This window comes from Saccoglossus kowalevskii, chromosome 20 (genome assembly GCF_978046115.1).
Source record: "Saccoglossus kowalevskii chromosome 20, keSacKowa6.1, whole genome shotgun sequence".
NCBI classification, from domain to species: Eukaryota; Metazoa; Hemichordata; class Enteropneusta; family Harrimaniidae; genus Saccoglossus; species Saccoglossus kowalevskii.
In genome coordinates this window covers 4,391,036-4,403,876 of record NC_140660.1, presented here as the reverse complement: position 1 = coordinate 4,403,876, position 12,841 = coordinate 4,391,036, and the positions used below count along the sequence as shown (strand labels likewise).

Here is a 12,841-nt window from a genome sequence, read left to right as displayed (position 1 = left end):
ATATGTACATGAATTTGCATACTCATAATAATGTTAATGAGTTCATTTTATGGTGTTTACTGAGAGGTCTTGTCTTACCTTATATGTACATGAATTTGCATACTCATAATGTTAATGCATTTTTTTGTCTTATTTAGAAATTATGCAGTGGATTCCCACCTCTCCTTATATGGAAACTTTATTTGCATTAAGGTTATACTTATGGTAGTGAGCTACCATATATAGTCTTAGCTTTAGAAAGGAATATCACATGACCGTAGAGCTGGCTGACATGAGTAACCTCATAGGTTAGTATTTTCCATAAATCGAAGGTGATTGGTTAATACAACCGATGATGTCATGGTTATCAACCAGCTCTATGATAAAGTGATATCAAGTGATAACCTTTCGATCACATGACCAAATCCAAGTGAACTATGATTACGAATCATACAAACTGTATGTTAATTACGTGTGACATCCGTGCAATTGCAGTTATGGTCGCACTGGTTTTCAAAATCGACAAAAATGTTACTTTTCTTTTGAAATATTTTTTTCAAAATAAACTTTCATTATTATGAGTTATTTCACCACCCAAGAGATTGTTGTCATCTAGTGTGAAATTCTCTCAGTGATAAAGACTGACACACAATTTGGTTTTCTCTCCGTACAGTTCAATCACACACTTTCACCACCCAAGTGATTGTTGTCATCTAGTGTGAAATTCTCACAGTGATAAAGACTGTCACACAATTTGGTTTTCTCTCTGTACAGTTCAAACACAGAGACTGGTCACGTCTATCATCTCATCTCCATGTTTAGTGTGAACTATCAGCTAGTTATATTTTACGCTAAACGAGAGTATTGTGAATGTTAAGCACGATGGTCATGTGATAAGCATGCGTGTAGATAAGTTTTTTGGGCCATTCTCTGTACCATGCTGTTGCCAGAAATGAATGCTGGGTAATTGATTTGCTACCCAACCTAACACCCAATCAGCAAGAAGCTTGTTTGTTGACAGATTCTTTCAACCAATCAAATCATATCTTATATGAATGCTTCAACTCTTGTTCAGTTCTTGTCAGCCAGTCACTGCGTATATACATGCACACAACACATATACAAAAATGTAGATGGCCTATAGAAATGAATAGGGTCCATTTGCCAGCCAGTCACTGCGTATGTACATGCATAAAACGTATAGATAGCCTGTAGAAATGAATAGGGTGCATAGTCCAGTTCAGTCAAATCATACTCTTGTACACAAAAAATTGATCTGTCAACAAACTCGCTGTTCTCTGATTGGTCTGTCTGTTAGATGTTAGGGTTGGGTGACCAATCGGGCACAGTGTATAAGAGCAGGTAACTTTTAACAGCCTTGCAAAAAAGATTATTCCAAACACCTTCCACTCTGTGTGTGTGTGGGGGGGGGCACCTTTCACTCTGTATAGGGGGGGTTCTGTAGGGCCTTTAACTCTACCCAGGGGTTCGGTAGTACCTGCAACTCTACCCAGGGGGTCGGTAGTACCTGCAACTCTACCCAGAGGGTCGGTAGTACCTGCAACTCTACCCAGAGGGTCGGTAGTACCTGCAACTCTACCCAGGGGGTCGGTAGTACCTGCAACTCTACCCAGGGGGTCGGTAGTACCTGCAACTCTACCCAGTGGGTCGGTAGTACCTGCAACTCTACCCAGGGGGTCGGTAGTACCTGCAACTCTACCCAGGGGGTCGGTAGTACTTGCAACTCTACCTAGGGGGTCGGTAGTACCTGCAACTCTACCCAGGGGTCGGTAGTACCTGCAACTCTACCCAGTGGGTCGGTAGTACTTGCAACTCTACTCAGGGGGTCGGTAGTACCTGCAACTCTACCCAGGGGGGGTCGGTAGTACCTGCAACTCTACCGCGGGGGTCCGTAGTATCTGCAACTCTACCGCGGGGGTCCGTAGTATCTGCAACTCTACCGCGGGGGTCCGTAGTATCTGCAACTCTACCGCGGGGGTCCGTAGTATCTGCAACTCTACCGCGGGGGTCCGTAGTATCTGCAACTCTGTACTGGGAGGTTTATTACCTGCAACTCTGTACTGGGAGGTTTATTACCTGCAACTCTGTACTGGGAGGCTTATTATCTGCAACTCTACCGCGGGGGTCCGTAGTATCTGCAACTCTACCCAGGGGGTTGGTAGTATCTGCAACTCTACCCAGGGGGTCGATAGTATCTGCAACTCCACCCAGGGGGTCATTAGTACCTGCAACTCAACCCAGGGGGTCAGTAGTACCTGCAACTCCACCCAGGGGGTCGGTAGTATCTGTAACTCCACCCAGGGGGTCGGTAGTACCTGCTACTCTACCCAGGGGATCGATAGTACCTGCAACTCTGTACTGGGAGGTTTATTACCTGCAACTCTGTACTGGGAGGTTTATTACCTGCAACTCTGTACTGGGAGGTTTATTACCTGCAACTCTGTACTGGGAGGTTTATTACCTGCAACTCTGTACTGGGAGGTTTATTACCTGCAACTCTGTACTGGGAGGTTTATTACCTGCAACTCTGTACTGGGAGGTTTATTACCTGCAACTCTGTACTGGGAGGTTTATTACCTGCAACTCTGTACTGGGAGGTTTATTACCTGCAACTCTGTACTGGGAGGTTTATTACCTGCAACTCTGTACTGGGAGGTTTATTACCTGCTATTCTGTACTGGGAGGTTTATTACCTGCTACTCTGTACTGGGAGGTTTATTACCTGCAACTCTGTACTGGGAGGTTTATTACCTGCAACTCTGTACTGGGAGGTTTATTACCTGCAACTCTGTACTGGGAGGTTTATTACCTGCAACTCTGTACTGGGAGGTTTATTACTGGGAGGTTTATTACCTGCAACTCTGTACTGGGAGGTTTATTACCTGCAACTCTGTACTGGGAGGTTTATTACCTGCAACTCTGTACTGGGAGGTTTATTACCTGGGGGAGGGGGGTAGCACCTGCAGCTCAGTATGGACGGGATAGTATATGTAACCACCGGGGGAGGGGGGGGGGTTAGTACTTGCAACTCTGTACCTAGAGAGGATCAGTAGTTCCTGAAACTCTGCATTCTGAATAAATTGCAATACGACCTAGATAGTTTGTTCCTTTATTTACTACGAAATCATGCATACAAATTATCTAATTTACATATCATTTGCATATTCTTTTTCATTACCAATCAAGACATGCGAACAGTCTGCAATAACTGCACAAAATATCAAATAAAATGTTAGAAAGTGATTTATTTGTGTGACTGAGAACGTTATTTGACTGAATGTGGTGTACTGTCGTGTTAATGAGATTATGACTTTACTAATTCTATTCCTGTGTGAAAATTAAAATATAAGAATAAAAATATTGACAATAGAAAATTATGTTTAGTTCAAAGTTACAAAACAAAAATACATAACAGGCAAAATGTTGCATCGAGATTTTGGAATAAAAATGCACTCAAAATATGTACGCTGTGTTTGACACACAGTTCACGCGACAATGTAAAAAAAAAATTCTTTGTCAAAGTAGACAACTTTCACAAATCAAAATTTACAGGAATTCGTTTGGCTATTACGGTAGAACACAATTATAAAGTTTTTAAAAAATACTAATTTTAAACAAACTTCAAAAACAGACAATTCTGGATGAGGGACTCTTCCACTGATCCACAAGTGTCCTACGGGTGTCTGTTTACAAAAGGTGAAATTGTAACGAAGAAACACTATATATGGATACATCTACAGCTGTAAGTGTGTCCCTCTTGATAACTTCATAAGTGTAGATCTATGACAAGGTACACTCAGTATGGCTATATCTATAATTTCAACTGGAGATCTATTGGTACCACTTCCATAAATCTGAAACACCAGAAACAAATAGAAATCAGTGTTCAATAAATAGTTATTAATTTATTACAATCTAATAGTAGTTAATTAACAGTTTCAGATAAATATATTCACCTCTGTCATGTCATCAGTGATATTCCTGGACTTTTTTCGCCAGATCTTTCCTGTTTATACTCCTTAATAATTGTTCCAAAAACTCTGTGTTGTCAATTCTGATTTTACACTGTTGACGTAACCAATCAAACACATCATATGCTTTTGTCTTCTTCTCCAGAATCCCTTTTGGTATCAGTCGACCACCACAGTGCTGTTTTAATAATGTCAAGTCCTCTGTGAAGAATCATTTAATTATTCATCAAATTACTGGTACACACCACTGTGAAGTACAAATACTACTCATTTGTTGTGATGAATGAAATGGTGACTTCAATAAAATCTACTTAATATATGATGAATCTATTCATAATTTAATTTTAGATCATGTGCAAAATCTGAAATGATAACAAAATGTGATTTATAAATTACCTTCTCCCATTTCAGAAGAAACTTCAATAAGCATTTGATTGAACCTGTCCTCACAAGAAACTCCTTCATTCTTGGATGAGTCAATGTCTCCTGTCAAACAATATAATACAGAGACAATAAGAAAAATACATCGGATTACTCAGCTTGGGTCAATGACACATACATATTATAAATACATGTACCACACTGCATCATCACATGACTCAATTTATATTCATGGTACTAACACCACAATAAAAGGTCATGGTCATATGATGAGAGAAACCAGACAATTTGAAGTTATCACATGCAATCCTGAAATTGATATGGAGAATCTGAAACTGACAATGTTCAAGTCATACTACAAGCAGTAGTAGTATAAGAGTGTAGTGTAATACATATATACCTTCAGTATTTATAGAGACGGTATAACCATCAGATGTGTCATCTTCAACTTGTATCCTATAATAGTATGTAGTCTGGGATTGTAATCCAGGATCCTTGTAAGAACCAGTCTTAGCCTTCACAGCTTTGATTTCAGTCCAGTTAAGTTTATCTACAGATCTCTCAATACACCCTGATGTCGCTTTACCCAGGTCCCACTCAACAGATACACAACCAGATTTCACATCTAATTTGGTGATGACAGGTTGGCAATCTTCTCCTGAAAAAAGACAAATACAGAAAATTACAGCAAATAAGATGGATGGTAGGTTTAAGTAAGCAAGTTTATTCTTTACTTACCAAAAATTATATATATATAGTTGTTAAAATATAAACAATTATTTAAATTTATTCTTTATATAGATAAACATAACTATTGATGAAATGAGCAGAATTCACCATATCATAACTGCCTTTTAATTATAAATATCAATCAAAACAAAATACTAACCTGAAGATTCCCAGAAGGACCAATCAGACATGATAACTTTGCTTTTATACATGCATCTATCTTTACTACAGCCAACACAACCATCATCCATATCCTTCCCATCAGGTGTAATCTTTGATTCATCATGTTTACCACATGGACACTTCAAACATGGTGTGTATGATAGACCAGGGTTGTATCGCTTGATAAGGATATTCAGGCTATCCTCCACATACTCTCTTACTTCTGGACCATAGGATGACTGTAACTTCACAGCTCTTCTTCCTGCTGGTTCTGTCTTCACTGTAAGCGTGATGTCAGATTCTCTCTTAGACACGATGAGGATATGGTTGTTTCCAATATCAAACCAGGCATCATTATAGAATAACTCGACTGTTGGCCACTTCTTGGTGCATCTAATAACTAGCTGGTGGAAAAACCCATCAGGTAAATATTTACGAGGAAAGTGGTAGTATAGAGTAGGACCTGATGTACTATGTAAAGGAGACAGTAGACGATTTTCTGGTTCTGATTTAAGAAGGCATGCCATGTAGTATTCGGTGACCTTTGACCCTGATTGTGGAGGACATGGGTAAATGATATCATACTGTTGAAATAGTCGAAGTAGTATGTCTTTGTCTTCTAGTCTGTTTTTCTCATTTAGGACCCATTCTACCAATTCGACATCAAGCTTCCCGTGAGTGGTTAACTTGTCATACAGATCGCTAATCAATTTGTGGAGAGCCTCCTTCTTCTTATCAGGGAGTTTTGGTATGTGAGTGATGAAAAGTCTCAACAAGTCAATGAACCACTGTGGACTGATGATGACATCATTGCGAAGGTCAGGATCATCTGCAAAGTGTAGGATATCGCGAATGCTGTGGAAAAATTTCAGCACGTCATCCACTTCCTGTTTAGATAAAGACATAGATTCACCAACCTCATAGACGTCATTCAATTTCATTACTGGGCGGAGACTTTCTTCAACCACCTTTTGATTCAGTAGAAGCTCGAACTGCAACCAGTTAAATGAAACTTCATGACTGAGTTGACAAACAAGCTCCTTTATCTTATCTTTGAGAGACTGCAAAGCATCATTTGGGTTACCAGCTGGTGAAGGTAACTGCAAAGCATCACTTGGGTTACCACCTGGTGAAGGTGACTGCAAAAGATCACTTGGGTTACCAGTAGGTGAAGGTGACTGCTTAGGTTTGTTGCTGATAGGAATTATTGGCCATGCAATGTGTACAGCAGCTTCCATACTCCTCAAGAAATCTTCTAGTTCCCTTTTTCGTTGCTCCATCGTTTTCTGAAACATATCATTTGAAAACAAATCATAAATTCATGATATTGTAATTTGTAACACCAGGAACAATTCATGTTTGATTACAAAGAAATGACAATTAAATGGACACTGAGATCATGTCAACAGTGCTGTTAGGATAATGTGAAGTGTCTGGGCAGACAGATTAGATCCACCCAACAATATGATTCTTCTATTTGTTACTTACAAGAAATTTGTTCACAAACATAAACAAGAATAAAAGAGAAGTATTAAATCAGAGTAGATGGTGTACTCATGTGATTATACAAAAATGCAGAAGTACACATTAGATTTGGCGATGAATTGATGCTGTAGGTCTCATTGTGTACAGGGGTGAGTACTTAGTCAAGCACACCACTCAAAAAATTGGGCAAAAAACAATTTGTGTTTTACCAAGTGCTAGTATGTCTTCTTTGACTGTTTTTGATTGTGCGCAAATTCTTGTTGCAAGAAACTTTTTAGGAATTCCAAAAAACATTCTGGTAACACAATGTGGAAGTGATTTATTTTCGACACAAAAATGGCACAAATTCTTCATAAAAACTGGTAATTGTCATTTTTTGTAAGGTGAACAGGAAATGGAATGAAGTATTTACCATGGTTCGTGGCTGTAACAGTCACTGTTGATGTGTAGGTTTATGAACAGTTACCATGGTCTATGTATTCAAACGATATTCATGGTGATCAATATCAACACTGTATTATATATATTTGAATGCCGGTATTCAGAAAAGTGAAACAATAGTCAAAGACCAGTTTTTATGACAGTCAAATTTGGAGCATTTTGGAAGTGATGGGTGCTTAGCAAAACATGAACACGAAAATACCTAAAAGGATTTGGACTGTTAGTCAAGCAGGGACGGTATGTACTGTAAATCACTCGCCAAAACAAAGTTTCTACATATGATAAGAAAATTGTGAAAGAAGTCATTTTAAATAACAGATAATACACATTACCTTTGATATTAAATCAATCTTTGTTCCAATAACAATGACATTTTGTATTATACTTTTCAGATCTTGACCTTCTTTAGTTGTATGTGAATGTATTGAATTCATCCATCCATGAGTATACTCTGAGAAATTAGACAATTTATAAATATGTGATTGAAGCTAATAAGTTGATGAATTTAAGGTTACAAATGTCACAGAAAATAATTAATACTAAATTAACCAACATCATGCATGTTATGTTCGTGTGTAATTATGAAGCATATACAAGAACATGAAATAATACAGTTAATTTTGATAAGAAAAAACAAAGGAAAGACAAGTAACAACAATTATAATAAAAATATTTCTTTTTTGCTTCTTTATATTTAGACAGTAAAAACCGTGTAAAATATTTGAAACACATTAAAAATGAGGTGCATTGTTTCCATTTTGGTTTATCAGTTGGTGAGAGATTCATCCTTGAATGGCTTTAAGAGTTTTTATTCTGTTGATGTGAAATATTCACACTAGATATGTGTAGTCCACCTTAGAAATCTCAATTATTAACAATATATTAAATATTTATGAACAAGTTATTTCATCCAAAATATGCATAATATTTGATAGACATGCATACAAATTACACTCACATAAAAAAAGTTTATTGTTCACTTGAACATGTGCTATAATGAAAGCAAGCTTTGATCTATGTAGAACAGACTTTCACTTTGCATATCTGTTCAACAACAAGTGGATAGAGTTCTGAAAATGTGCTATATTGAAAGCAAGCTTTGATCTATGTAGAACAGACTTTCACTTTGCCCATCTGTTCAACAACAAGTGGATAGAGTTCTGAAAATGTGCTATAATGAAAGCAAGCTTTGATCTATGTAGGTCAGACTTTCACTTTGCCAATCTGTTCAACAACAAGAGGATTGAGTTCTGGAAATGTGCTATAATGAAAGCAAGCTTTGATCATTGTAGAACAGACTTTCACTTTGCCCATCTGTTCAACAACAAGTGGATTGAGTTCTGAAAATGTGCTATAATAAAAGCAAGCTTTGATCTATGTAGGTCAGACTTTCTCTTTGCCAATCTGTTTCACAACAAGTGGATAGAGTTCTGAAAATGTGCTATAATGAAAGGAAGCTTTGATCTATGTAGGTCAGACTTTCACTTTGCCAATCTGTTCAACAACAAGTGGATAGAGTTCTGAAAATGTGCTATAATGAAAGCAAGCTTTGATCTATGTAGGTCAGACTTTAACTTTGCCCATCTGTTCAAAAAGTGGATAGAGTTCTGAAAATCTTGACTGCTTCAACCTAGTGCGTATTGAACATTGTCACTCCAGTAAACATCCAATTTGCCCATGTTTGGAAAACCAAGAGAAGTACTGAAGAGCAATTAACACAACTAGAAGAACTCCAAGTTTTCAGATTGTGGTTTCAAACCGATTTTATTTGTTTTTGTCGGCGTGCTAGCCGCCATTCACTGCCATCTTGAAATGAATGCTTCACCCACCAAATCTGGTAATATCTAAATTATGCCAATTTGTGATGTCAGTGACAAGTTTCAACAAGTTTATTGTTTATTTCCTGGCTTTCGCTATTTATACACTCCCATATTATATTGTATGCAAGCCTAGGTTCATGGTAGTGAACTAGTGTTTAAGAAGATGTGACAAGGAGTGGTAGGACAATTCCTGGAGCATTTTCATTTATCCGAGACAGATGGTTTTTTCATCATAATCAATACCAAAGTGATCCAGCAACACTCACTTGCAATCCTGTTGTCATTGGGCAACAAAGTGAAATTTTGATGTCTAACTAACTCGGAGATGGAAGCAGACATGCACATGCTGTGACAAGCTAAGGTGCAACATAACTTGTTACACAGTCAACAACAACACTGCACAACTTATTCATGAGTGCAGTGGGCATACTATCAGCTGTGAAGGGTCTGGTGCGTAACACAATGCAGGAGACATATTCTGTGACGTAGGGACCAACAGAGAGGTTCGTTTCTACAGAGACCATAAACAGCTCAATGCGTGCTTGAAAGCCCTGCTGTGATGGACCATCCCCTAAAAATGTCTGTCAGGATGCCCTTCATTTTACCATGTATCACTGCAGATACAAGGACTTTGATTGAAACCACTCATTAACAGATCAAATGATCAGAAAACACTATTTGTCTTGTTTAGAACCTTCTATACAATACACATTAATGTAAGTGATTGATTAATACACAACGGAACTTGTGAGATTGCATTTTTTTTCCAAATTCTGAGATATATTCTGATCAATATCTCACCACAGGCAATGATGAGTGAGTACCTAAATTCGTACCTCTCAAAGTCTTCTTTTTCCCACCAAAATCATAAGGAACTACATCATCAAGTTTAAGAGACAAATCAACTACGAGGATATAAATTCCCAGCATAGCCATGAACATCTAGAAAGTAATTCAAAATATATTATATAAATATATAAAGACATCAGTAAAAAGATTGTATTGAAATGAAATTTAACCATTTTGAAGTCTCATTTAATAAGAACCACGTCATTCATGAAATATATTGAAATACCAGAATTGTTGTCACCTGAGTGTGCATGCTAATCAGGAGTGGAGTACTGTTTGATTATAAAATTAAAAAAAAATGCTATAATGGTAGACTATATACACTACATGATATGATGTCAGATATATGTATCTTAATGTGTAATTGGGATAATACAAAGGATACAGCTGTTGTCTGACAGAAGGGTAAATATTTTTGTAAAAATAATTAAAGAAAAATATAATGACAGACCTGATGAGACATTTCATAGACTTGTTGTCCTGCAAAATCTAGTAGGGTGACATCAAAGTCTACTGCATCTGTGTTTTCTACTCGTCTTATACGTTCACCAATACGTCTTAGCTTTTCAGTTCTTGATCTATCAGCAGATGCTTGCTGACTCTCTTTCCTATCTAAAGAAGCCGTAATCGTACGTGATATGCTTCGAGTAGTATGAATACCTTTATTTCCGGATTGATCACTTCGTGCTAGATTGATAACAAAAATATAAAAACATGCAGATGGTGTGATAAGTGATGATCAGAGCTCAAGCAAATTGAAGAAAACATTTTTAGTAAATTAAATGCAAATTAGTGAGTGAGTCTGTGAAGGAACTAATTGGTGTACATCTCAGACCATTTTGCTAGTATTCTTTCTTATCACAAAGCTTGCATTTTGTTGGTTTTGCATTTTTTCTCAATTCAGTTTTTACAATCAAGTCTTGAGCATCCACTCATTCTGTAAATGCTGATTATATACTTACATTCCTATCATGGTATCTTCACTATAACAATTAGATTAATTAGCAAATATGCCAGGGTAGTCTGATCATACACTAAAATAGCCACAATTCAGCCATTTTCGTGTCTGCACAATGAAATTAAATGTGCCTATCATGTGAGGTATATGTGTAAATTGTAAATGTGATTGAAATATACATGTCTATGTGCTTATATGTACACACACTTATTACTGTTATCTCTGTCAAATATAACAGTTATGTACAATTGCATATAACTGGTAGCATTATAGAGTATTATCCATTTCCCGATGCTACTATGATTTGTTCTAATGTGTGTAATGTTGTATTGATATGTAAACATACAATATTAGCATAATATCAGTAGGTACTTAATTGTGTCATGAATAAGTGAAATGTACAGATGCAATATACAGTAAACATACACAAATAAGTACCTGTATGTTCAATTGACCAGTTGTCTAGATCTAAAACAAACATATCACCGCCAACAGTAGTTTTGTATATCTCATCAAATGGCTTGCCAACTAAGTTTGATAGTGTCGAAGTTTTCCCTGAATAATAAGCTCCAGCCATAGCCACATAAGCACGGACCACTACAAAATAAACATGGTAGATTATATGGTTGTTGCTATGGCAACTGCAATTGTTATCAACTTGATACAAACCATATATATACCTAAAAATGGCACTAGTCGAAATGACTAGATCAATTGTGGAACAACAACAACAAAACACAAAATGGCGATTGGAAAATGTAAGCACTGGACGCATTCACCGTTCACGTACTTTGTGTCTTTTACATGATTTCATCAGAAGATCATAAAACTGAAAATTGCATTTTTAAAAAAAACTGATGTGAGTTGCCTAGCTGGTCACGATGTTCAAACTCTGTGCCTGAATCGTCACGGTCATTTTAGGGAGGTACACGGTCACCCACATCACCTACTTTTTTCGCAGATTCAAACCTGTATGGGCCAATTTGTCTCTGACACTCTAAAACAAAATTGTGACGTCTCTCATTGTCATCATATTCCTCGATCTCAGAACTCTTGTCAGATGATAAGATAGATTCGGTGTCGCCACAGTTACTTTTTAGTAACCGTGGTGTCGCTTCCCGAGCACTGCATGCATATAGTGGCTATTGTGAAACGATGACAAATTCCCCTCGTGACGTCACAAATCACCCTTGTATGCTAATTAGGTTCTCTAGCTGGAGCCTCGTTCTGAGTCGGTCAAGAAATTGAACGTGGGCATTTCCTTATCCAGAACATTTGATCAATTATTTAATTTATGTACATTTTTCACTTGATTTTTTTTCATAATATTGTTTATAAATAAATTTTGCACGAAATGAACAAATCTGACAGAGATTCACACAAGGTACATACACATACCAAGTATCAAAATAATCATGATGGCAGTTTTCAAGAACAAGTCAAAAGTAACAATTTTACCACAAATAACAAAAATATCAGCCCAAAATAGTGAATTGATGATATTGTTATAAATGCACAAATCTGACACAAATCCATCCAAGTTACCTGCATACCAAGTATTAAACCAATTGAGATTGTAGTTTTCAAGTAGAAGTCGAAAATGCAAATGTTGACAGACAAGCGACAGGCAATCATCTATATAAACAGCTCACCCTGCCATCTACCAATGACAGCAGAGCTAAAAATTGAGAAATGAAGATATTACGATAAAATGACACAACTCCACCCAAGATACGTGGCTGGTAGTTTTCAAAAAGAAGACAAAAAAATTGTATTTTTATCAAAAATTAAAAAAAAAAATACACGCCAAGCTGGTAGTTTTCAAAAGAAGTCAAAAAGTTTTTTTTTTATTTCACAAAATGTAGTCAACAATAAGGGATTGAAGATATCGCCATGAAATGAAAAAGATTTGAGGGGTTTTCGCATATAAAAAAATTCTACACAAAATTCTTCCAGAGCATGAATGCACTAAGTTTCATACAAATTTTATATTTGTAGAAAACCAAAAATCCACCATTCTACAGTGGACTACAACTACAAACAGT

At 36.9% G+C, this 12,841-nt stretch overlaps 1 protein-coding gene and 1 long non-coding RNA gene across 2 annotated transcripts; one reads left to right on the top strand and one right to left on the bottom strand.

The window, feature by feature from the left end:
• The first annotated feature begins 1,669 nt into the window (after positions 1-1,669).
• On the top strand, positions 1,670-3,243 carry LOC146729925 (uncharacterized). Its single transcript, XR_014927828.1, has 2 exons — positions 1,670-1,706; positions 3,045-3,243. It is a non-coding gene; the product is annotated as an uncharacterized LOC146729925 (long non-coding RNA).
• A 561-nt stretch (positions 3,244-3,804) lies between these two features.
• On the bottom strand, positions 3,805-11,374 carry LOC102807731 (uncharacterized). The gene is made up of 9 exons (XM_085494708.1): positions 11,235-11,374; positions 10,290-10,525; positions 9,826-9,931; positions 7,502-7,620; positions 5,242-6,529; positions 4,753-5,010; positions 4,368-4,457; positions 3,957-4,172; positions 3,805-3,854 (listed from the first exon to the last, which is right to left on the bottom strand). Exons 1-8 carry the CDS (start codon positions 11,371-11,373, stop codon positions 3,970-3,972), a joined length of 2,439 nt encoding a protein of 812 aa, XP_085350834.1. The 5' UTR covers position 11,374; the 3' UTR covers positions 3,805-3,854; positions 3,957-3,969.
• Positions 11,375-12,841: the final 1,467 nt, after the last annotated feature.

Bases quoted from the DNA above. Each gene is read 5' to 3' on its own strand.
- LOC102807731 (XM_085494708.1), bottom strand. From the start codon at position 11,373: ATGGCTGGAGCTTATTATTCAGGGAAAACTTCGACACTATCAAACTTA. The intron at 10,526-11,234 runs GTACTTATTTGT...TTATCAATCTAG, and splicing joins CTGGTCAATTGAACATACAG to CACGAAGTGATCAATCCGGA. The intron at 4,458-4,752 runs GTATATATGTAT...ATTGTTTGACAG, and splicing joins CGTCTCTATAAATACTGAAG to GAGACATTGACTCATCCAAG.